Source organism: Dendrobates tinctorius, unplaced genomic scaffold (genome assembly GCF_039654945.1).
Source record: "Dendrobates tinctorius isolate UK_male_01 unplaced genomic scaffold, ASM3965494v1 ptg000107l, whole genome shotgun sequence".
In the NCBI taxonomy this organism is placed as follows: domain Eukaryota; kingdom Metazoa; phylum Chordata; class Amphibia; order Anura; family Dendrobatidae; genus Dendrobates; species Dendrobates tinctorius.
Genome location: NW_027361775.1, coordinates 26,482,440 through 26,509,438, shown reverse-complemented (window position 1 = coordinate 26,509,438; position 26,999 = coordinate 26,482,440). Strand labels below are relative to the sequence as shown.

At 46.0% G+C, this 26,999-nt stretch overlaps 1 protein-coding gene across 5 annotated transcripts in view; it reads right to left on the bottom strand.

Annotated features, from left to right (window-relative positions):
• ARMC9 (armadillo repeat containing 9) overlaps positions 1-26,999 on the bottom strand; it is a 322,758-nt gene that overhangs the window by 73,016 nt on the left and 222,743 nt on the right. For all 5 annotated transcript variants that reach the window (XM_073589306.1, XM_073589303.1, XM_073589307.1 and 2 more), the window contains 3 exons: positions 22,846-22,938; positions 21,935-22,025; positions 21,005-21,128 (listed from right to left, as the gene is read on the bottom strand). In XM_073589306.1, coding sequence (XP_073445407.1) covers positions 21,005-21,128; positions 21,935-22,025; positions 22,846-22,938 — 308 coding nt within the window. The remainder of the gene's footprint in view (positions 1-21,004; positions 21,129-21,934; positions 22,026-22,845; positions 22,939-26,999) is intronic.

Sequence of the window (26,999 nt, the reverse complement as noted above, 5' to 3'; positions counted from 1 at the left end):
GAGGTGTCAGGATCTTCACCAAGTTAAATCTTAGAGGAACATATAATGTGATCCACATACGCCAGAGAGACGAGAGGAAGCCCGCTTTCAAAACCCGATACGGCCACTACAAATACCATGTAATGCCGTTTGGGCTCCGTGACGCCCATGCTGCCTTCCAGAAGTTTGTGAATAATATCTTCAGAAATCTCCTTTACTCCTTGATTGGAGACTGGGAGTTGCTGGTGATAATAAAAATGACCCTAGAAGAATGGCATAACTTACTTGAAAGAGCAGTCCAATTGGTCGTCATATACACCAACCGCAAGAACTTCGCCTACCTACAGTTGGCACAAAGGCTGAATCTGCACTAAGCTAGGTGGTTGCTGGTCTTCGCCTGATATGATTTCATCCTGCATTTTTGTCAAGATGACAAGAACAGCAAGACAGATGCCCTCTCTAGAACCTTTCCCCCTCCTGACCAAAAGGAAGAACCCCTGCATATTATTGAGCTCTCCAGGATGGTGACTGTGGCTCTTGTACACTTATCTCAGATTTCTCTCAGGAAGACTTTAGTGCCGAAATCAGATAAGAAGAAAGTGCTGCAGTGGGGGCAGTCTTCTAATTTGGCTTGTCATGCTGGGCAGAGGAAGAATACTCAACTTATTTCTCATCATTATTGGTGGCCAACCCTGTGCTTGTAACAAGACGTTTAAGCATCTCCCGTTTGGGCATCTTCTTACACTTCCTGTTCCTTCAGCTTCCTGGCAGCTTATCATATTGGACTTTACTACAGACTTCAATGTGTCCTCAGGTTGCTCTGTCATCTGGGTTATGGTAGACAGTTTTTTGAAAATGGCTCCATTGCCTGGTGTTCCGTCTGCTGCCGAGCTCACTGAGACATTTATACAGCACATCTTCTGTCTTCATGGCATTCCTCTTCACATTGTGACCGACAGGGGCATCCAGTCAACTTCCTGGTTCTGTAGAGCTATTTGCAAACTGTTAAATGTGAACTTGGACTTTTCATCTGCATACCCTCCCCAGTCCAACCCTCAGGTGGAGCGTGTCAACCGAACTCTATCCAACTTTCTGCAGCACTTCACGAATGTGCACCACGACGACTGGGTCAAGCTGTTACCTTATTTAGAATTCTCTTATAATAATCATGCGAGACCTCTGAGAAATCATTATTATTTTTCGTTTATGGTCACCAGCCTTCTATTTCTCTTCTGGTATCAGCTGCTTCTGGCGTCCCTGTAGCCGATGCTCTCTCTGAAGAATTCTCAAAGACCAAGAGGGATACCAAATCCACTGTGAAGAAGTCTGATCGGATGAAGAGACATGCCGACAATGGATCCACCAACCTTCCAGCCTGGAGATAAGGAGTGGCTCTCTTCAAAATACATCCGCCTTACGATGCCGTCTTAAGCACTTAACGACCGCCAATACACATTTTAACGGTGGCAGTTAAGGGTAATTATTCCTCAGCACCGCTTTTTAACGGCGCTGAGAAATAAGGTTATAGCGCCTCCCAGCGTCGGAAAATCTCTGGGGTCTCGGCTTCAGGGAGTAGCCGAGATAACAGAGAACATGATTCAGGTCGGTTTTTTCCATCCCTAGTGTTGCGATCGACGTTATTCACCGAATAACGGCAACCACAAAAAAAAGTCCAATTTCCCATTTATTTCTCTCCCCCCTGATATGATCTAGCACATCAGAGGAAAGAGAAATGGGGTCCCCTGAGCTCCACCGGTACCTCCGGCACCTCCTGCATCCCCCGATCCTGTCCCCCGGCGTCTTCTTCCACAAAGAAAATGGTGGACGCATGCGAGAGAGAGATCTGCCAGCCTGCACCCACCAACAATAGGAGATTTTTCCTTTTGGTTCATTTTGATCACTGTGATAGGCCCTAGCACAGTGCTCAAAATAAAAAAAAAATAGTAAATCAAACCCCCTTTTATCACCCCCTTAGTTAGGTAAAAATAATAAAATAAAAACAATATTTTTTTCCATTAGGGTTAAGGTGGGGGCTAGGGTTAGAGTTAGAGTAAGGGTGGGGGCTAGGGTTAGGTTTGGGGCCAGAGTTAGGCTTGGGGTTAGGGTAGTGGTTAGGGTTGGGATTAGGGTTAGGGGTGTGTTGGGGTTAGGGCTGTGTTAGGGTTGGAGTTAGAATTGGAGGGTTTCCACTGTTTAGGTACATCGGAGGGTCTCCAAACGCGACATGGCACCCTCCATTGATTCCAGCCAATTTTGCATTCAAAAATTCAAACCTCTCTTCTGAGCCCTACCATGCGTCCAAACAGTGGCTTTCCCCCACATACGGGGTATCGGCGTACTCAGGAGAATTTGCACAACAAATTTTGTGGTCCATTTTCTCTTGTTACCCTTGTGAAAATTAAAAAAAAGTAATTTTTTTGTGGAAAAAAGTAAAATGTTCATTTTTTCCTTCCACATTGCTCTAGGTATCGTGAAGCACCTGAAGGATTAATAAACTTCTTGAATGTGGTTTTGAGCATCTTGAGGGGTGCAGTTTTCAGAATGGTGTCACGTTTGGATATTTGACCCCCCCAAACTCTTTGGACATTGCACAGCTGAAGAACTACTGAGGAGTGGTAAAGCAAAAAAATCCAATCAGAAACTATAGCAAGAAGAAATCCAATTTCATTTTAATTGTGAACAAAGAAGCACCACATCGGGTGCCAATATTCACGTGCAAAAAAACACTCCAACTAAACATTTAGAAAGAGGAGAAATCGGAGTATAGTTCATTAAAAATAGAAAATGTTATTAATACACTCAGTAATCATATTATAAAATACTTGAAAAGATAACACACACTGATTATCCAAGGAAGTATTTAGAAGATAGCAGTAGGTGTCTGTGTGCATAAGTAAATAAGATTATAGACTAGATTCCAATAACATAACATTGTGACGAGTCAGCTATCGCTGAGTCGTTTTCTAGAGTGGACCCTCTGGGTCGTGGCACCCACCCACCTAGGGCGAGCTGACCTTGTGAGGAACCACCCCCTATACAGGGAGTGTCAGGGGCAAGACCAAGCGGGTGAGCCACCATGACTGCTGGAACCAGACGGCCGGCTCAAGGAAGACACGAGTTTCTGACTACAAGGGGCGTGCAGGAAACAAGACAAGACAAGACGTGATTTCAAGGTATCTTCATTAAGGCAAACTCAGGGTAATATCAGGTGCAAAACGTGAAAACAGGAAAACACAGCAAGGTGCATGCATGGGCACGCCAAGGTCCATGGCATGGTACGTGCTAAGTGGCACGCCTGGGTACAGGCAAGGGCTCGATGGCATCGGACTCCGGACAGCTGGCAACGATCAACAGGATCAGGGCATCAGGCTGCGGACATCAACTCCGGACATCAGGCCACAGTCAGGCTTACGATCTCTGGCAGCGATCGGCAGGTTCCGGGCATCCGGCAGGCAAACCAGGGTTCAGGCAAGGAGGCACGACAGAGCTCCAGACATGGTGCGTGTTAGGGAACACGCCAAGGTCCAAGGCAAAGTTCAAGGCAGGGTGCGTGCTAGGGGCACACCAGGGTCCAAGGCAAGGCGCAAGGCAGGGTGCGTGCTAGGAATACGCCAGAGTTCAAGGCAAGGTGCAAGGCAGGGTGCGTGCTAGGCATGGTGTGTGTTTAGGAGACACGCCAGGGTTCAAGGTCCAAGGTCCTGGGCGCGCTAGAGAAGCCGCCAGGATTCAAGGTCCTGCGCGTGCTAGAGGCACGCCAGGGGCACGGTACAAATAATGGTCCTGGCCGTGCTAGGAGGCACTCCAGGGTACATGGTTAACAGCAGGTCCCACACGTGCTAGAGAACATGTTGGGCTTTGAGGTTCAGGACATGGTCCTGCACATGCAGAGGGGCATGCTGAGGTTCAGGCTAAGGTCCTGCGCATGCAGAAGGGCACGCCAGGGTTCAAGGCAGGGTGCAAGGCAAAGAGCGGAACGTAGGCAGTAGCACAGAGCCGGGTACAGGAAAGAGAAGCGGAGCGTATGCTAGAGCCCAGAGCCGGATACAGAAACTAGGTCATAGTACAGGACACGACAGAGAGCCAAGGTTCAGGACAGAATAAGGATAGCAAAAGACTTGTGCTAGAGTAGCACGAAAACGCACAGTGCGAGCAACAGCGTGAGTGCAAGGGAGCACGGAAAACACGATTGAAGCACCGGAAGGCAGTACCGGCTGAGGGACAGGCAGGCGGGCACAACTAGAGGCGGCACAGACAGGCGGAGACCACAAAAGCACTGGCTGGCGGGCACGGCTGAGGCACAGACAGGCGGGCATGTATAGAGCGGCACGGCTGAGGCACAAACAGGCGGGCACTGGTACGACCAGGTGCGTGCAAGGGGCACACAGCCACAAGGCAGGGCTAGGCAAAGATACAGGACTAAGACGCGTGCAATACTGCACAGCGAAGCCTGGTACGAAAGGTGCAAGTGAGCACGAAAAACGGAACTAGACACAGATTTCAAGACATGGGCCTGCGTGTGCAAAGGAACACGCCAGGGTATGGTTCAAGGTAGAGCGAGTATAGAGCTAACAGTGGAACGTAGGCCGAAGCCCAGAGCCGGGTCAAGGGAGAATCTTGAGACTAGCCAGGGAATGTGCTAGAGAGCACCATAGGACAAGGTAAGGAAAAAACCAGGCAAAGACAGGGAACGTGGGAAGTACTACAAGGCTAAGAATAGCAAAGGCAAGACATGGCAAAACAGCCCAAGGCAGAGAACATAGGAATTACTACAAGTCCAAGAATAGCAGAGACAAGTCATGGCGAAACAGGCAAAGGCAGAGAACAGAGAAAGTACTACAAGGCAAAGAATAGCAAGGACAAGACACGGCACAAAAGACAACACAAGACAAGGCACAGGACAAGAGACAGAGTACAAGCACAGAGCGTGTGCAGAGAGGCACAACAGGGCAGAGTGCAGGGGCACAGAATACAGGGAGCGACCGAGCAGACCAAGCAGCCATGCAGGGAAGCAACACGATACTCGGGTCCCGATCATAGGAAGGGGCGGTGTTACAAATGAGTCACCGAGGAGGAAAAACAAAAACAAGCTAAGCCCCAGAAAACCAGAGAGGTTGGTAACTAAGCGGATTGCAGACCCCTGATCCTATCCACACAACTAGCAGTAGCCGTGGAGAGTACCTACGATGGTCCTAGACGCCTCGTCACAGCTGGAGAACTAAATAAGCCTAAAGCAAGAAAAGGGGAAATCTAAACTGCCCTAGAGCAGACCCCAAAGCAACAGACAGTCCCCAAACATGTATTGTCGGTGAGACAAGATGAAAACACAAACACAGATAGAAAAATAGGCTGAGCAAACGATGGGGCCCACACTAACTAGAAAGGACAGGAAAGGAAAGATGTTGTCTGCAATCACGCACAAAACCCTTCCAAAAAATGTCCAACACGTTCTGATAACAAAAACCCTGAAGTCGCTAGACTTCAATTCCCTATATCAGCTGTTATGATTGAGTCACCGTAGGAGGCAAAAACAGAAATGCTAGCTAAGTCCTGAAAACCAGAGAAGTTGGCCACTATCAGATTGCAGACCCCTGAACCTATCAACACAACTAGCAGTAGCCGTGGGGGGTTCCTACGATGACCTAGACCCCTCGATCACAGCCGGAGAGATACATAGGCCTAAAGAAGGAAAGGGGAAATCTAACTGCCCCAGAGCAGACCCCAAAGCAATAGGCAGCCCCCCACATATAATGACGGTGAAGCAAGATGAAAACACTTACACAGACAGAAAGACAGGCTGAGCAAAGACGGGGCCCAAAAACTACCTAGATAGGAACGGATAGGAAGGCTGCTGTCTGCAATCTGCCAAAACCCTATCAGAGACAAAAGCCAACAAGCTGATATAAAAATGGCCCTGAAGCAACTAAGCTCCAAAAACTAAATCAGCACTCAGGTACTTTCAGAAGACAGAGCTCACGGAACACTGCACACTCCAGCAGGGAGTGGCAGAATCCAAAAAGCAAGAAAAACAAAAACAAATCTTAGATGCAAAAGGCAAAACAGAAAACTTAGCTTTAGGAGAGCAGGAATCAGACTGGTGTCCAAGAGTCCACAGAGAAATCACCCGCAGGGCAGAAAGGGCGTAGGCTGCCTTAAATCCAGTCAGTGACTCCACTCAGCCAATCGTCTTCATTAGTCCCAGGTGCCTGATAATCAGGCTCACTACCTTCACCAGAATAGGGAGTTCACCAGGCCTCAGTGACGGAGGGGAAAATGAACTCACAACAGTACCCCCCCCCTTGAGGAGGGGTCACCGAACCCTCAACAACTCTACCAGGGCGATCAGGGTGAGCCCGATGAAAGGCACGCACCAATCTTTTGGCATGAGTATCAGAGGCAGAGACCCAGAAATTATCCTCCTGACCATAACCCTTCCACTTAACCAAATACTGGAGTCTCCGTCTAGCCAGACGGGAATCCAGAATTTTCTCTACCTCATATTCCAAGTTACCTTCAACCAATACAGGGTCCGGAGGTGCCACCTCAGGCACAACTGGCTCAACAAACCTCTTCAACAAGGACTTATGGAACACATTATGGATCTTAAATGTGACAGGAAGAGCCAAACGAAAAGAGACCGGATTAATAATCTCCAAAATCTTGTAAGGTCCAATAAATCTAGGCTTAAACTTAGGAGAAGCCACCTTCATAGCAATATTTTTTGATGATAACCACACCATATCACCAATCTTAAACTGGGGACCAATGGTCCTATGTCGATTGGAAAACCGCTGGGCCTTTTCCTGGGAGAGAGATAACTTATCCACCACTTGGTCCCAGATCTGGTGCATTCTCTCCACCACAGTGTCAACACCTGGGCAGGCAGAAGGCTCCACCTGCCCTGAAGAAAATCGAGGGTGAAAACCAAAGTTACAAAAAAAAAGGTGACATCAAAGTGGCAGAACTAGCTCTATTATTTAAAGCAAATTCGGCCAAGGGCAAAAATGAAACCCATTCATCCTGAGCAGCGGAAATAAAACATCTCAAATACGATTCCAAGGTCTGGTTTGTTCTCTCTGTCTGCCCATTGGTCTGAGGGTGAAAAGCAGAGGAGAAGGACAACTGAATTCCCAACTTGGAACATCCTCCAAAATTTAGACACAAATTGAACTCCTCTGTCAGATACAATGTTCTCAGGAATCCCGTGCAAGCGAACCACCTGTTGCAAAAACAGAGGCACCAACTCAGAGGAAGATGGCAACTTAGGGAGTGGTACAAGATGAACCATCTTAGAGAACCTATCACAAATCACCCAAATAACAGTCATTCTTTGAGACCGGCATATCAGAGATGAAATCCATTGAAATATGGGTCCATGGCCTCCTGGGGACTGGCAAAGGCATCAACAACCCACTAGAGCGAGAACAAGATTTAGACCGGGAGCAAGTCCCACAGGACTGCACAAAATTCCTGACATCATGAGACAAGGTGGGCCACCAAAAAGAGCGACTCACCAGATCTCTAGTACCAAAAATACCTGGATGACCAGCCAATGCAGAGCAATGATCTTCAGACATCACTCTCTTCTTCCACTGGTCAGGAACATACAACTTTCCACTGGGGCAACGCTCAGGTTTGTCCTCCTGGAACTCTTGCAGAGCAAGTCTCAAATCGGGCAAGATGGCAGAAAGAACTACCCCTTCGCCTAAGATGGTGGCAGGCTTGGTCACCACAGGAGAATCAGCAAAGAAACTCCTAGAGAGGGCGTCTGCCTTGACATTCTTAGTTCCAGGAAGGAAAGAGACCACAAAATCAAAACGTGTAAAAAACAAGGCCCATCTAGCCTGTCTAGGGTTCAAGCGTTTAGCCGACTCTAGGTAAATCAAATTTTTGTGGTCATTGAGGACCACAACTTGATGTTTGGCTCCCTTCAACCAATGTCTTCACTCCTCAAATGCCCATTTCATGGCCAACAGTTCCCGATTCCCCACATCATAGTTACGTTCAGATGAAGAGAACTTACGGGAAAAGAAAGCAAAGGGATTCATTTTAGATGTTACCGGATCCTTTTGGGACAACACCGCTCCTGCACCAATCACAGAAGCATCCACCTCTACCTGGAACGGGAGTGAGACATCAGGTTGCCGCAGAACCGGGGCGGAGGTAAATCTACGCTTCAGCTCCTGAAAGGAAGCAACCGCCTCCGGAGACCAATTCAACACATCCGCACCCTTCCTGGTCAGGTCAGTCAATGGTTTGGCAATACTAGAAAATTTTGCTATAAATTTCCAATAAAAATTAGCAAAACCCAAAAACTTCTGGAGGGCCTTCAAAGAAGTGGGCTGAACCCAATCATAAATGGCCTGTACCTTGGCCGGGTCCATTTCAATAGTTGACGGAGACAAAATAAATCCCAAAAAAGAAATTCTCTGTACTCCAAAAAGGCATTTTGATCCTTTGACATACAGAGAATTCTCTCTCAAGATCCGGAACACAGTCCGAATATGTTCCACATGAGAATCCCAATCCCAATCCTTGGAGAAGATCAAAATATCATCCAGATAGATAATCAAAAATTTATCGACAAAGTCTCGGAAAATATCGTTCATGAAGCACTGGAAGAAAGAAGGGGCATTAGTGAGCCCAAAAGGCATCACCAGGTACTCAAAATGTCCCTCCGGAGTATTAAACGCCGTCTTCCATTCATCCCCCTGCTTAATGCGGATAAGATTATACGCCCCCCTGAGGTCAAGCTTGGTAAACCAGCAAGCACCTCTGACTCTAGAGAATAGATCCGAAATCAGGGGTAACGGATACTGATATTTAATAGTAATTTTATTGAGGGCACGATAATCAATACAAGGCCTTAAAGAACCATCCTTCTTGGCCACAAAAAAAAAACCGGCACCTAAGGGTAAAGAGGATGGTCTAATATGACCCTTCTCCAACGCCTCCTTAATATAGGACCGCATAGCCTCGTGCTCGGGTACAGATAAATTGAAGAGCCGACCCTTAGGAAATTTACACCCCGGGTTTAGTTCAATTGCACAGTCATAACTCCTATGAGGAGGCAAGGACGCAGACTCATTCTCACTAAATACATCATAGTAGTCCGCCAAATAGTCAGGAACCTCATGCGAGCAAGATAGGTGGAAATTCCTCGCACTTCAGCAGCGAGCTGCTCCACACGATCAGACACTTGCTTTATCTCCATTGAGAGAAAAAAAAATTCCCCCTACGGCCTCAGAGATATAGAGGAAAGAATATACACACACCCTTTTTTTTTTTTTTAACACAATTCTTTCCTGCTATTGAGTACCCCAGGATCTGCGGTTGGGCGGGTGATTCTGTTATGATTGAGTCACCGTAGGAGGCAAAAACAGAAATGCTAGCTAAGTCCTGAAAACCAGAGAAGTTGGCCACTATCAGATTGCAGACCCCTGAACCTATCAACACAACTAGCAGTAGCCGTGGGGGGTTCCTACGATGACCTAGACCCCTCGATCACAGCCGGAGAGATACATAGGCCTAAAGAAGGAAAGGGGAAATCTAACTGCCCCAGAGCAGACCCCAAAGCAATAGGCAGCCCCCCACATATAATGACGGTGAAGCAAGATGAAAACACTTATACAGACAGAAAGACAGGCTGAGCAAAGACGGGGCCCAAAAACTACCTAGATAGGAATGGATAGGAAGGCTGCTGTCTGCAATCTGCCAAAACCCTATCAGAGACAAAAGCCAACAAGCTGATATAAAAATGGCCCTGAAGCAACTAAGCTCCAAAAACTAAATCAGCACTCAGGTACTTTCAGAAGATAGAGCTCACGGAACACTGCACACTCCAGCAGGGAGTGGCAGAATCCAAAAAGCAAGACAAACAAAAACAAATCTTAGATGCAAAAGGCAAAACAGAAAACTTAGCTTTAGGAGAGCAGGAATCAGACTGGTGTCCAAGAGTCCACAGAGAAATCACCCACAGGGCAGAAAGGGCGTAGGCTGCCTTAAATCCAGTCAGTGACTCCACTCAGCCAATCGTCTTCATTAGTCCCAGGTGCCTGATAATCAAGCTCACTACCTTCCTTCACTAGAATAGGGAGTTCACCAGGCCTCAGTGACGGAGGGGAAAATGAACTCACAACAATCAGCACTCTGGTATATTCTGAAGACAGAGCAAAAAGAGACCAATCTGATCAGGGACAAAAAGCAAACTGGCATAAACAGAGACATAAGAATGGAAATTCAGCACAGCCCCAGCAGGGGCTGGATGACCACAAAAACTGAGTAAACCAGACCAAATCTCATGTGAAAAATAGTAGAGCACACTTCGCTTGAGAAGGCAGGAACAGAACTGGAAACCAGAACCTCAGGGCAGGAGAAAATCACTAGCACAAAATTAGGGAGTCGGCTGTCTTAAATCCAGTCAGAGACTCCTGATGTCCACTCACAGTCCTCCTCCTCAGGTGGCAGGTCTCTGCAATTTAGATCAGCTTCATTACCTGCTGTCACCACCAGAAGGAGCCTGGATGGAGAACTCACAACTCCTCTGTCAACACAGCCATCTCCACCACCCTCACCAGAAGCCAGAGGTAAACCAGAAAATGAGTTCACAACAGGGCGGTCTGATATAGGGCATTAGCACCTGAACTTCCGGGTCAGGACCAGGAGAGGACTTCCTGTTCAGATCCTCCAGGATCATAGAGAGGATAGTAGCTGGATCAGACTGTGCTGGACCATAGAGAGGGTCACATGATCAGGTCCTCCAGGACCATAGAGAGGATTGCTGGATCAGATTCTGCTGGACCATAGAGACGATCACAGCAGACAGAGGAGAGACGGGCGTGCACACAGCAACGGCATGCAGCCACGAGGTGAGATCCGCAGCCCAACAGTCATGAGGTGCGCGTGCATACTGCTCCAGGGATCATGCAGCATAATAGTCATGAGGTGCAGGTGCACACTGGTCCAGGGGTCATGCAGCATAATGGACATGACAGATATAACAGTGAGGTGCGCGTGCACACTGCTCCAGGGGTCATGCGGAATATCAGACATGGCGGGCATGACAAACATCAAGGTATGTCAAGCCAAATCAGCAGAAGTGAAGTAAAATGTATCAGGAATCATCTTACCAACCAGATAGGAATACAGGCTGTCGTCAGAGAACAAATATAAACATCCTTGACGCGCATTCTGCGTATAATTGACCTTGATTTCTCAAGGGAAATCATATTTCCCCTTGAGAAAGGTTAATATTTATTTATTAGAGGCAGACTGCAAAATGCAGTCAACCATGTCTTTGTGGTCGCCTCAAATAGGAGTATACAGCTGAAAATGATATCCGAAAGAGCACACAGTGACTATGCCTGCTTCATTAAAGGGGTATTCCCATGTCCGAGATCCTATCCCAATATGTGGCAGGTGTAATAATAATATTATTAGCAGCAAATACCTCCAATTAGAAATGTAGTATAGTGTTCCTGATAACCTATGTCACTTGTCCTATGTGCAGGGCATTGCAGTAGCTTTAGGTATCCATGGTTACAATATGAGTGGTCGTAACTATGGATACCTAAGGTGCTGCGATGGCCTGCATATGGGGTAAGTGACATAGCCAATCAGAAAAACTATACTACATTTCTAATTGGAGGTATATGCTAATATTATTACTACACCTACTACATATTGGGATAGGATCACGGAGATGGAAATACCCTTTCAAAGTCAATCACAAACATTCAAATTCTGTTGTTCAGGGTTTCAGAAGTAAGCTCCAATGAAGCCACTGACAAGTGGATAAAACATGATGTGAATGTTATCATAGACACTTATTAGAAAGTTAAAAGTAACCTGTCAGGTCGGATAATCCTAATAACATGCAGATATTGGGTTAATAGTGCAGGGAATGTGGCTGGCCATTGCACTGATAATGCAGCACCTGGGAGGAAATTAACTTTATTCCTCCCCGAAAGCCGACAGCTTTCAGTCATGCTGGTGTGGCTACAGACTTTGCTCACTATGCTGTGAGCAGCGATTGGACTCACTCCACGGCACTTTGACTGCCATCTAGCTCTGTACTGATGCACTGCTGGGCTGGGTGTCAGTGCCTGGATATGCTTACAGCTGTCCCTCACTGTATACGGAGTTATGACTGTAGCAGCGCCAGCACACCTATATGACTGAAAGCTGGTGGCTCTCGGGAGTAATAATTTTCTCTTGGGTGCAGCACTTTCAGTAGAGTGGTGTGCACCTTCATAAAGCTATTTTCAGATTAACCATATATCTGCTGGTTAATAGCAATATCTGACCTAACAGGATTCCTGTAATAACAGATTAACCATTTTGTTACATAAATTGCATGTACTGATAACAATAGCGAGGGTACAAAAAGGAACAGGCTAAACCAGCTCTTCTGAAAAAGGCTGTTAGCATGACAAAGATCAAGTCACTTGTAGCATTCACTCCACTTTCAACATTAAAACAAACAGTGGAACAAGGTTTTGAAAGCAATGAATGGAAGCAAAGAAGAAGCGAAATCCATGAACAATTGGTACTCCAACTGAAACATATTTGAGTCATCCACAAAGCATCCACAAAGCAAGTATCATCCAGAAGCACAAACACAAAGCATAGCAAACCTAAAGGGAAGTTATCAGCTAAAACTAACACTAGTCACCAGCCGGCATACCGATGCAGCTATTTAGGGCCTTAAACATATTCGGCTGGATAAGTGGAGAAGCGGCTACAGGGGGAAAAATTAAGCTACAGTTGTGCTCAAAAGTTTACATGCCCCGGGAGAATTTTGCTTTCTTGGCCTTTTTTCAGAGAATATAAATGATAACACAAAAACTTTTTCTCCACTCATGGTTAGTGGTTGGGTGAAGCCATTTATTGTCAAACTACTGTGTGTTCTCTTTTTAAATCATAATGACAAACCAAGACATCCAAATGACCCTGATCAAAAGTTTACATACCCTGGTGATTTTGTCCTGATAGCATGCACAGAAGTTGACACAAATGGGTTTGAATGGCTACTAAAGGTAACATTCTCACCTGTGACCTGTGACAAATGCCAGCAAAATTGTTCGGGATGCAAAGAAAAAACCACAAATAACATCAGCTGAAACACTGGACTCTCTGAAAACTAGCGATGTGGCTGTCTCAAGATGCACAATAAGGAGGCACTTGAAGAAAAATGGGCTGCATGGTCGAATGGGCGTTTACTGACTGTGTGCACATACCCCCAATATATCTGCAAACAAGAAATCACTTTTTTTTCCTTCCCAGAAGCCAATTTTCAATTAACTTTAATTCAAGTGACAAATAAAACACATGCAATGAAAAAACGCATCAAAAATGCAAGTGGCCTGCCAGTGACCTCAGATGCAGATATGGTGCAGATTTCATATTCGTCAAATCCTGAACAAATACTGAGCTATTCCTGATCGTGGGCACTTACCCTTACAGCTCCCTGCACCACCCTGATGAATGGAGATCAGCAGCTCCAGGGAGAATATCACTTCATTTCTCCTTGTAGCTGCTCTTCCACTAAGGCAGCCAAAAGTGATTAAAGTACTATTTAGCTGCAGATTATCACTCAACTATGACTGCAGGTAAATACTGTTGTTTTTTTTTTAGCTGATTGGTTCCCTTTAAATAGTGACTGTTTTTGTTAAAATTTCAAAATCACAGTAGTTCTTTAGAAGTGAGGGTACAAGTCAGGGGACCACCACCGATCGCTCAAAACACCTTACTGAAGTGCCCAAATTCTGCATAAGTCACGGGCACAGCTGAGTATTGGCTCAATGGAAAGTCTCTGCTGCCAGTACTCAGATGTACTAATTGCACCCTCTCCTCCAATGCAGCTTGATAAATGTAAGTTGTGCTACTGTAGCGAGATGATTTCCCCATAAATGGTCCTCATTTACAAGCTATCAGTTAAGATCAGGGCAGCAAGGTGAAGCATGCCAAGAACACCATGAAGTGCAGAATTAAGGTTTAATAATGCATATTCTTATTTATTCAAACTGCCTGAGTTGTGGTTTCACCCACTTATGGCTATGTCAGGGAAAACTCTGATCAAGCTTGAGTCGAGAGTTTTGAATGAATAAAAATTCCATATGAACTCAATTAATATGAATCTTTTCACTCCATGGTATACGAGTGTTAATAAACTCTGATTGTAAAATGTAATGTTTGAAGTATGCTGCACCTTTTCCCTGGACTCTGGATTGCTATGAGGAAATCACACTGCTTCTGAGAAATGTCATTGCCATATCTGAGAGCGTACCCTTATCTGAGCAGTTTGGAGTAAAATGTGCTGATCTTTTCTTTACACTTCAGGATACTGAAGAAAGAGATATCTTTATAACTTGTGGTCATCATGGACCAAATGCTACTACCATGTATTGTGTGACAGAATTACTGGAAGGATCAAATATTCATTTTTATTTTATTCTTCCCACAATTTTAAAAGCGTAATCCCATTTGCCATTTATGGTATGTCCACAGAGTGCCATCAGTGTGACCTGCTACAATCTCAAGAGCATGGTTATCTACAGTATTTTCTGAACTCTAATAAAAGTATATATAGACAGAGAGAGCCCGTTTATTGAGATGAGCTTGGGTTCCCATTTATCAGATATTTAAGGCATGTTCTCTGGTTATGCCATAAAGATCTGAGTGGCAATTCTCCATACTGGGCCATTTTCACCTGTTCCACATTTTCGTTTTATTTTTTTTTTACATATGCTTTAACAGCTGTAAAAAAACATTATTATTGAGATGTTCAAATGATGCTTGCTTTTTTTCTTGATACATACGGCTTTATGTCATTAATATATTCCTTTTTTTTTTTGCAGTTATCTGGGACAAATTTGTAAATTTTTCCCTTTTTTTTTACGACCACAAAGGATGACTAGAAAACGGTTTTCCTTTATTCTTAAAAACAGATTTTTTCATAGGGTTGCAGCTAAGAAATAGGGATTTTTGTGTACTCACCGTAAAATCCTTTTCTCCAAGCCAATCATTGGGGGACACAGAGACAGTGGGTGTTATGCTGCTGCCACTAGGAGGACACTAAGTAAACCACAAAAAAAAATTAGCTCCTCCCCTGCAGTATACACCCTCTCGCTGGCTGGGATTTCTCCAGTTCGGTGAAAAAAGCAGTAGGAGCATAAACAGTCAACAATAACCATAACTAAGTCAAAGCCTAAGAATGCTACAGTGAGCCAATAGGCTAAACAGGGTGGGTGCTGTGTCCCCCAATGATTGGCTCAGAGAAAAGGATTTTACGGTACACAAAAATCCCTATTTCTCCTACGCCTCATTGGGGGACACAGAGACAGTGGGATGTCTTAAAGCAGTCCCTGAGTGGGGAGCATACATCTGCTAATACCCCATGTACCACTGAGGTACTGCCGATTGCCGGCTGCGTCTGCCGAGAGCTGCATCCGCAGAGGCCTGAGAATGAATTAAGCAAAGTTTGTAAAGGTATGCAGGCTGGACCAAGTCGCAGCCTTGTGGACAGGCCTGAGAATGAATTTGGTAATATTTTGTAAAAAGTATGCAGACTGGACCAAGTCGCAGCCTTGCAGGCCTGTTCTGTCGAGGCCTGGTGCCGAATGGCCGAAGAGGCGCCAACTGAACGGGTAGAGTGCGCCTTAATCCCCGCTGGGACAGGCGCGTTCCTGACACAGTAGGATTCATGAATCGCCAAGCGAATCCACTTGGCTAGTGTGGTTTTGACGCGGCTAGACCCTTCCTATGCCCCTCTGGAAGCATGAACAGGGCATCTGACTTATGGAAGGGAGCTGTCCGCGAGATATACCATCTCATCGCCCTAACCACATCCAGGGTGTGGAGGGCTTTCTGAATGTGATAGACTGGCGCCGGACAAAAGGGAAGGCAAAACAATTTCCTCGTCGAGATGGAAAGAGGAGATGGTCTTGGATAGGAAGGACGGGGACGTCCTGAGAACTACCTTTTTCTGATGAAAATTCAGGAACGGAGAACGGCAGGACAGGGCTGCCAATTCCAAAACTCGTCTGATTGACGTAATTACCAGTAGAAGACCACCTTCCAAGAGAGGACGGACAGTGACACGTCCTGCAGCGGTTCGAAAGGAAACTCCTGTAAGGCCCCAAGAACCAGGTTAAGGTCCCATGATTCCAATGGCCTTCTATAAGGAGGCGCCACATGGGAAACTCCCAGAATGAGCGTCTTGACCTCAAGTTTGGTGGCAATTATGCATTGGAAAAGTACTGACAAGGCCGAACTTTTGCCCTTGAGCGAGCTAAGCGTGAGGCTTGATTTTAATTCAGATTGAAGGAATTCCAATATGGCCGGAATGAAAAAACACCAGAGGTGATCGACCATGGTCCTTGCACCGCGAAAAGAAGGTTTTGCCAGGTGCGGTGATAGATGCGCATGGACACAGGCTTCCTAGCACTAATCATGGTGGAAATCACGTCGTGAGAGAACTGAGCCTGTGGTAAAAACCAGGATTCTGTAAGGCATATCAAATATGAAATAAGTGAAACATGAATAGCATAATGGCTTTTGTAATCTAGAAAAACATATGAGATACTTAGCACAAAATTTGGCCAAAAGATGTGAGCCCATTCACCAACGACAAGGTGATCTCAGATTGAATGGGTCCCTATACTGACTGCCTAGTGTGAACTGACCTCTGGCTAGTAACATGATAAAGCCTGTATATATAGGACGATAGGAACCAAAACATGTGATTGAATGCGATTAAAATCACCACTTGATGAAGGGCGGAGTGCTCAGTCAGAAAAACAGTATACAAGTAATAGAAAAACTGACGGTTTTCTGACTGAGCACTCCGCCCTTCATCAAGTGGTGATTTTAATCGCATTCAATCACATGTTTTGGTTCCTATCGTCCTATATATACAGGCTTTATCATGTTACTAGCCAGAGGTCAGTTCACACTAGGCAGTCAGTATAGGGACCCATTCAATCTGAGATCACCTTGTCGTTGGTGAATGGGCTCACATCTTTTGGCCAAATTTTGTGCTAAGTATCTCATATGTTTTTCTAGATTACAAAAGCCATTATGCTATTCATGTTTCACTTATTTCATATTTGATATGCCTTAGAAAAGCCATTATGAAATGTATTACTAAAGCCATTTTGCTATTCTTATTTCACATATTTCATATTTGGTGTGCTACCATTTTCTATTTAATATGTAAGTTACCTTTTGGTATGCACCTATTCAGACTAGTTCTAGATGTGCCGTCAGTTTTTCTATTACTTGAAAAACCAGGATTCAACGGCCACGCCGTCAAAGACAGGACCTCAGAGTTCTGGTGGAAACTCGGGTCCTGCGAAAGTAGATCCATGCGATCTGGAAGTCGCCAGGAGACGTCAGCGACCAGTTGTATTAGTTCTGCATACCATGCTCGACGCGGCCAATCTGGCGCAACTAGGATCACTTGTACTCCCTCCGCTCTGATCTTCTTGATGACCCTCGGAAGCAAGGAAAGAGGGGAAAAGATGTACGGGAACCGGAGGAATTCTATTCAGAGTCGCCGTACTTTGACAAACTGATTTAACAGTTTGGGATCCAGAATGAGTCGGATCGTCCCGTCCTTTTTGGAAACCACAAAAAAAGGTTTGAATAAAAACCCATGAACCTCTCGTGTTGAGGGCCCGGAATGATGACTCCGTCCCTTATCAGAGCATGAACAGCCCGAAGGAAGGCTCTTGTCTTTTCCTTGGGGGATAGGAAAGGAAAAACCGAGTTGGATGGGAGAAACTTCTATCTTGTATCCGGAGGACACCAACTACCTGACCCTCTTGTCGTGGGCAACTGTGAGGCAAGTGTGGCTGAAGGAAAGTAGGAGGCCGCCAACTTTGTCGGTGCCTGCCGGAAACCGCAACAAGTCATTGGGTAGATCTATGAGATCTGGCTCCTCTAGATCCAGAAGCCCTAGACCTGGGTTTCCAAGAGCGGTTAGGTCTGTATGAGACCTGGGAGCCTCTGTCTCCTCGCGGGGACCGACCTGATCTGGAAGAGAAAGTAGAGGAGGACCAACCAGAATTGTTGCGAGAAGATTGAAGACGCGTCAGCTGTTGGTTGCGAAACGGCCGAACAGCCCTTGTGTTGAAGAAGGAATTTACTTTTCCCTCCGGTAGTATCAGAAAGGAGCTAGTCCAGTTTCTCCCCAAAAGGACGACCCATTTGAAAGGGGAGAGAAGACAATGCTCTTTTAGATTTGGCATCCGCCCGCCAGCCGCGGAGCCATAGGGCTCTTGTAATGGAGGTCGCATTAGCGGCAGTTTGAGCCGCGCAGTTGGCGGCATCACCAGAAGCGTCTACTACAAAGTTTGCTGCTTGAATTATCTGCCTGGCGACAGTGGTTGCCTCCGGAGGAAGAATGATGCCCTGGAGGGAAGTAATTAAGGCTTCTGCCCAAGCGGCCATTACCTTAGAGACCCAAATTGCAGCGAAAGAAGGCAAGACAGTCAATGTGATGATCGGAGGAGTTTCTGACTGAGGAACCCTCAGAAACAGATAGGAGCGTTTTAGAAGCAAGACGCGATACAGGAGGGTCCACCGGAGTGGAATGTAACCAATCCTTCATTAGGTCTGTATCAATAGGGTATTAAGCCTGAGTAGAATGTTGCCCTGAGAACCATTTATGTGGCCGGTCCCTATGTTTCTGGACGGCTGGTAAACAACCTACGCACACGGTTGGTTTTCTTAATGAGATAGCGTGTGCTGGAGCGGGAATATTTTCCTCATCAAACTTCAGAATTCTGTTGACTGATTCTATAAGAGAATCAAGCGACTCCTGATCAGATGGCGGATTCTGAGGGGCTGACGAGTCAGATTCGAATTCAGAGTTGTGCTCGCTGTGAACCTCAGAAAAAGGCGAGCGAGAGACAGGAGGCGCCGATGCTGAGGCGCGAACGTGACTAGGGGACGCGTCATGGGTCAGCTTTCCAGAGACCTGACCATCCCTTGAACGAGGATGGCCCCTGCTGGTGGTTCTGACTTAAAGAGTCCTCCCGGAGGGAGAACATAGCCTGGGTCAGAGACTTCACCAACCGTGAGAGGGACGCGGCCCCCTCAGGGGTACTAAGCGCAGGAGGCCCGTCAGCAGCGCAGTGAGGGGAGTTGGAGCGCAGGTCGGGTCACAGTCCGTGTATAACGGATTAGTCTGTCCACTGGGTAATGCAGACTTGCAAATGATGCACATGGTATAAAAACGCAGTATGCTTATTAACCGCCTGTTTAGCCTCCTTAGATTGAGGCATAGCGCTCCTGAAAGGGTTAACGGCAGAGTCTGTCTGCAGCTGCAGAGAATGTGCTGGGAAGGGGTTAAGCTTTAATCTGAGGGCAGATGCAGCTTACCCACGGTCCTGTGCTGTGTTCCCCGGGAAGAATAGAGGTGGTCCTGTGGTGTCACCCGGTATCCGCCTGTCCAGAGCAGGCCTAGCGCTCCTGAAGGGGTAGATTAGAATTGCACGTCTCGTAAGAGGCGAGAGGCGCCAAGAGGAAGGGGCGGCTACATGAGTGCGGGCGGCGCTAGTCAAATTGCAGCCTAGTAGGCCGGAAAAGCCGAGGACTAAATTTTTGGCCTACCCGTGGTAGGCGTCAGGGAGGAGGCGGCGCTAGTGGGCGGCACCATTCAAATTGCGGCCTAGTAGGCCGGAAAAGCCGGGGGCTAAATTTCTGGCCTACCCGAGCGCCGAGAGCGGGGGGGGGGGCGCGATGGGGCGCCGGTGCACCGCCGCTGACGCCAAGTCAGCGCTTCTCCCGAGGGTAAGGACCCGACCCCATACCGCGCTCCGTGTTCTTCCAGCTGCAGGGTCTTCATCCTCCGGGCGATGCAGCAGAGCTGGAGGAGGTCTTAAAGGGGTACTGCTCAATCGATCCACCCTCTGGTAGGGGGATGGAGAGCTGTGGGTCTGATTCAGGGCATTGGAAAGCGCTGCTCAAGTCCTTCTCCATGCACTCCTGTGCTTCGTTCCTTTTGCCCTAGCCCTCGTATCCGTGGAGTACCGACCATAAGGGAACCATTGTCAGAGGAATCAGCACCATTCGTCGCAGGAAAGTGTACGTAAAAGGTTACTCCACGTGCTGCCTGTTGTTGGTTCGGGGGAGAGCGGGCCATAAAAAGGAACCGTTGCCCCCTTCATTCCGTTAATTAAAAAATAAAAATTTACAGAAAAGTCAAAAATAAAATAAAAACGGTGGGGTCTGAAACCAGACCCAAGAGCCTCCTACAGACACTAAGCAAAGAACTGGAGAAATCCCAGCCAGCGAGAGGGTGTATACTGCAGGGGAAGAGCTAACTTTTTTTCTGGTTTACTTAGTGTCCTCCTAGTGGCAGCAGCATAACACCCACTGTCTCTGTGTCCCCCAATGAGGCAGAGAAATGCAATTTGGACTGGATGTGTTTTTTTGTTTTGCTTAGCTTTATTTATGATTTCCTTGCTTTTTTAATGCCTTTTTATACTGTGCCCCCCATAAGGTATTTTAACTTACTAATACTGTACATTCTTTTTATTCCTGTTTCATCCTGCAACTGGGGCTGGTATGATAACCCCAGTTACAGGGGAGAATCACACTGTACCCCCCATAAGGAATTTTAACCTAGAAATCATTCTTTTTATTCCTGACTTACCCTGTAACTAGGGCTAGTATGTTATCCCCAGTTATAGGAGAAATTTATACTCTTGACTGCATAGCAGAGCTGTCTGGGATCACATCCTAACTGGGTCCGTATGAGAAACTGCTGACAGTGCTTCCTATATACTGTATACACAGTGCTTATTCGTCAATGTGCATAAAGTGATCGGGAAGGCATAAATAGCAATAAAAAGTCTCTGGCTTTTCTGTGAGGAGTCGACTGTGTCTGACAGCTGGCTCCCCGCTCTGGATATCCTGCACTGACGTTCGTGTTTGGACAGAGTAAGGTGCGGACCATCATGACGTATAACATCCATGGGTAGTCCGAAACTGGTTAAACCGTATGTTGCCTATGTCTTACCTGAGACTTAGTTTTTGAAGACAGCCCAATACGTTCTCCCTGGTGACAGAATCTTTATCTTCTCCTTTCAGTGTCTCCTCTAATGAGTGCAGCAAGTGTGGATTCTGACTTAAATAAACCCTGCCTGAGAAAGAGAAGTAAAAAAAAGAAGAGCGTAAATCATGGATCCATAACCAGATATTTGTATGCTGCTAAATGAAATGAGAGAGTGATATTTCCTATGTGATCAGTTATTTCAAAATGGGTTGTAAAAAGTGATATCATAGTAACTTTCCTTATTCATTGTTATTTAATATGTTATCTTAAGACTAGATTTTTCCAGTCAATCATATTCTGACAGTCAAATAATTTGTCAAGTCTTATTTTTTGGAAGACACAGCAAAGTAGTTTTTGGGGCCAATTTAAGACATATAAAAGCAGATAGCAGTGAGTATGGCGATTCAGCTATTATTTTATCTATCCTGCGCTACTTGTTAGGGCTCATGCAGATATCAACTATTTTGCATGGAAGTGCTATCTGTGTTTTTCACGGGTAGCTCTCGTAGCTATAATAGTAAATGGGGTCATTCAAATGCAGTCATTTTTTGAGGACCGAGATGGAGACATATCAGATATTGATCCAAACATCGTATCAAAATCAGCAATGCAAGTCTATGTATCATGAAAAACATCAGATGCCACTCGGATGTTGTCCCATATTCACAACTGTTTGATAGAAGATGGAGAAACTTTTTTTTCCCCCTGAGAAAAACTGATGAAAATAGGACCAAAGTCTGTTGAAACTGAGATGACACTGATGAAAATCAGTGAGCTTTTCTCATACATAAAAAAAATTGACGTCTGAATGACGCCTTACTGTGATTGTTAAATGTACGTATATATACATCGGAATGGTGAAATAAGTGTGTAATATTTTGTTTTCCAACTTACCATCGGCTAATGATGCAAAAGCATTAATGAGGCGAGCAGTGTACTGTCTGACTACTTCATTCTTGGAGTGAAGCAGCTGGAGAACATTTCTCTTTGAGGGAAAACATTAAGAAAAGAAGTTGATCACACAGTCAATGACACGTCTCCATATGTTCATAATACTGGGTTTAGTAAAAGCAGACACACACTAACTCAATAAATATTTATCATGCTATATTGAATAATATAGATAGATAGATAGATAGATGTACAATTTTTGTGGGAAAAGCTTCAGTAAATCTTGCATTGTATTAATTGAAATCCCTGGTGTTTGGATTAGGAGTCCAGTGGGCGGTCCTCTTCAGTGATTGACAGTCCTCACTTTATGACTGTGCATGCAGACATAATTAGGACCGCCCAATAGACTCATACGCATAAACACCAAGGATTTGAATAACTAAAATACAAATTATACTGAATCTTTTCCAAGGATCCTATACATCATTCTGCTCAGCTTCTCCTTCTGTAACATGCTGTCCACACATGAGACGGCATATTCAGTGTGACAGGTTCTTTTTAAGGGCTTTTCCGATTTCTCATTAAAATACACTACTTAGCTCAATATGTGCAAACACAACTCAAACTGCATTATATCCATATTTTAATTTCTGTGGTACCAGTGCTATGGTCTTCTCCTCTGTTCATGGCCATGATTAGCTGGCTGCATCGGTGACTTGCCATCCACACTGACATTCCAGGCATGTCCCCGCTACAGCTCCATACATTTCTAGTGTACCCAATTACAGCACCACACTACTCAGAGCATAAATAATACTATGTTCATGAAGACTTAGGCTGAATTCACCACAAAACACCACTTATTACCAATATTTTGAGCAGCGTATATCATTGTTAGACTAGAAAACGATTACCGTTCCATTTTGGTAGCAGTCCAGCAGATCATTTGAAAGGTATGCCTGGAGAACGGTGTCTCTTTGCTCTCCGGGCTGGGAATGAGTAAAGCGCTAGAAATAAAAGAACAAATAGACTTTAGGCCAAAGCCTTAGTTTTATACAACATCCCTGTCCTTACAGTCTAAAGGTACTGTCACACTTAGCGATGCACCAGCGATCCCGACCAGCGATATGACGCGGTCAGGATCGCTGGTGCATCGCTAAGTGGTCGCTAGTGAGCTGCCACACAGGCAGATGTCACCAGCGACATCGCAGGGGTCGGGGGTCGCTACTTACCTTTCAGACGAGGCGATCCTGACGTTCTCCCGCCCGCATCCACGCGTCGCTCGTTGGCGCCACAGGAAGCGCCCGACGAGAAACGGTCCAGGACGTTCTCGCGTGATCAGCGATGAGCAGCGGGGGAGCCGGTCGGAGGTAAGTATCACACATAGCGATATCGCTAGCAATATCGCTATAACGTCACAAAATCGGTGACGTTATAGCGATATTGCTAGCGATATCGCTTAGTGTGACAGGCCCTTTAAGCATATTATGCCAAGATTTAATCTTAATTCATTTTAGAAGACCTCGCCTTGGCAGTTGATTTAACTTTAACCACTGATCACATTGAACATATCAATTACTGATACACACAACTGCTGCAATTCAAGTCAAGTAGGAAGAAGAGGTTTGGTAAAAAAATTAAATATTAGAGTGGTTTTCCACCACTTTACAGGATAGGTCATCAATATTAGATCGGTAGTGGTCTGCAACCCTGGCACCCCACCGATCAGCTGTAGGCTACTGAAAATCATCTCCTACTCAAAATATTAGGATCTGATGTGCAGTTCAGGGAAGATGGTACTGCAGGGCTGTGGTGATCCCCTCTGTACATTGGGTTATATCCGGCCTTTCCCAGGCCACAAAAGTCTCAGTTACTCACCGGTTAACGGTATTTTTTTGAAGTCCATGACAGCACCACCTGAGAGACAGGATCCGCCCTTCAGGAACAGGAAATCCTACAGATACATAAGGGCGGCACCTCTCCCACGCATCAGTTGGTTTACAGAGCACAAGAGGACCACCAAGGTTAATAGCATGATTTATGTACAATACTTTACTTAACTATTTATTACCAGTGTACATATAAGAAGAAGTGCACACCCAAACTAAACAAAAGGGAGGGAATATACGGGTGCTGTCATGGACTCCGAAAAATACCGTTAACCGGTGAGTAACCAAGACTTTATTCGGTCGTCCATGACAGCACCACCTGAGAGAATTACAGAGAGTAATAATTACTTTAGGGAGGGACTACAGCCTGCAGAACCCTGACACCAAAGGAGGGGTCTGAGGAAGCACCCAGGTCTAGTCTATAATGGTTGTAAAAGGTGCTCGTAGAGGACCAGGTAGCTTCCTTACATAATTGGTCGATCGAGACTTCCGATCTCTCCACCCACGAGGTTGCCATGGGTCTAGTGGAATGCGCCCTCAACTTGCCAGGAGCCGACCTGCCCTTTGAGGTGTATGCTAAAGAAATGGCCTCCCTAATCCATCTAGCTAGCGAGCTTTTTGACACCCTAAGGCCCTTCCTAGTGCCCTGATAGGAGACAAATAAGGCATTATCTTTCTTCCAGGGATCGGTAACTGCCAAGTATTTCAGGAGACATCTCCTGACGTCTAGAGTGTGTAGTTTTCTTTCCTTTTCGTTCACTGGATTAGGGAGGAAGGATGGAAGGACTATTTCCTGCGTTCTATGGAAACTGGAGGCTACCTTAGGCAAGTATGCTGGATCAGGTGTAAGTATTACCCTGTCGTCTCTAAATTGAATATAAAGAGGAAGCTTAGATAACGCCTGGATGTCACTTACTCTACGGGCTGACGTCAGTGCTACCAGAAAGGCCACTTTAAGAGACTGATTTTTCGTAGAGGCTGATGAAATAGGTTCAAACGGGGCCTCTGTCATGGCCGTGAGGACTAGGTTTAGATCCCATGGCATAAACTTATCTTTTACTACTGGTCTGGATCTGCCTGTCGCTTTAATAAATCTACTGATCCAATAGTTACTGGCGATGTTGCAATTAAAAAGGGCCCCTAAGGCTGACACTTGTACCTTGAGGGTACTGGTGGAGAGTCACATGTCCAGCCCTCTGTGTAAGAGCTCAAGGATCTGTGCTATCGGTGCGGACTGCCCAGTTACTACCCCTGAATTCTGAAGGAACCTTTTCCAGATCCTAACGTAGATCTTGGTTGTGATCGGCTTTCTGCTCTTAAGCAGGGTATTAATCAAGGCTGGGGAGAACCCTTTCTCTTTTAGCAGTGACCATTCAAAATCCACGCCGTCAGATGTAGGCCAGCCACCTGAGGATGGTAAACTGGGCCCTGTGATAGGAGATCCGGTATGTCTGGTAGGACCCATGGGTCGGACATTGACATGGTCCTGAGGCATGAGAACCATGCCCTCCTGGGCCAAAACGGGGCGAACACTATAATTTTCGCCTTGTCCTTCCTGACTTTCCTCATCACCAGGGGTAGTAGAGACAGGGGAGGGAAGGCATATGCTAGCCTGAAGTCCCATTTTATCAGAAGAGCATCTACTGCTAGAGGGCTTTCTCTGGGATTTAGAGAGCAAAACTGAGACACTTTCCTGTTCTCCCTTGTGGCGAAAAGGTCCACTTCTGGCTGCCCCCATTTTTGTGCGATCAGGTAAAAGATGGAGGTCTTTAAGGACCATTCCCCTTGTCTTAGAAGGTTGCGGCTTAGGAAGTCCGCCATGGTGTTTTCTCTTCCTTTTATGTGCAGAGCTGTTAAAGACAGAAGATGTTGCTCTGCCAGTTGTAACAACCGCTCTGCTACATTCATTAGGGGTCTGGAACGAGTCCCACCTTGGTGATTGATGTAAGCCACGGTGACCTGGTTGTTATGTTATATTCCCAGGGCACCCCTCTGGCTAAATTGCTTTCCTCTAGCCACCAACCAAGGGATTTTATAGTACTTTGGGACAACGTCAACTGGCCTTCTAGGCGACCCCCCAGGATTTTCTGATGAAGTAAAACCTCGCCCTGTAGAATCCTTGTATGGAACTGGGCCCACTGAACCGCGGGTATGCAGGACGAGGGAACCAAGGAGCGACGTTGCTTTCCTGAGGGACATGGTGGTGTTATTGGAAGCGTTCAAGACCTGATAACGTAGGCAAATTAATTTTTCGGGTGGCAGACGACACTCCTGATTCTGCGAGTCTAGGATTAGGCCTAAGAACTGCTGAATTCTCATGGGCTGTAGGTAGGACTTTTTATGTTTAGTAGCCACCCTAACCGTTCCAGGGCCGCCTTCGCTTTCTGCAATTGATCCAGACAATAGTCTGCTGTTTTGCCTACAATAAGGAAGTCATCCAGGTAGGGGATTACCAGGATATCTGCTTCACGCAGATGGGCCATAACCTCCGCTATAACCTTAGTAAATACTCGGGGGAGCGACTGCAACACCAAAGGGAAGGGTGACATATTGGAAATGCTGTACCGACCCCTCTAAATGAACCGCCACTCTAAGGAAACGTTGATGAGATGCATGGATGGGTATATGGTAATAGGCGTCCTTTAAATCCAACACCACCATAAAGCAGTTTTCAAACAGTAACTTTATTGTGGAATTGATTGTTTCCATCTTAAATGGGCGAATGACCAAGAATTGAGATTGATAATGGTCCTGTAAGAGCCATCCGGCTTACGGACCAGGAATAGAGGGGAGTAGAAGCCTTTGCCTTTTTCCACCTCCAGTACCTCTATTAGGACCTTTTTACAGCATAGGTCACAGATTTCGGTCTCCAAGGCAGCTTGTTCCGACAGGGAAGACTTGAGAGGGGTGATCTTAAAACTATTGCGGGGGATACAGGAGAATTCTAGCCGTAGACCTGAGGCTACCAACCACCTGGATCCAGCTACTGTTCGAAATCAGTGACCACGCCAGGTAGAAGGCAGATAGTCTACCCCCCACCAAAGCCGCTAGTCATTGTGGAGGCTTCTTGGTCTCACGGGATGATCCTTCCTGACGTCCCCCTCCAAACATAAACCCAGTACCTTTCTTCCTCTTATCTTCCCATCTGCCTCGATCTCTGGACGACCTTCTACGGAAAA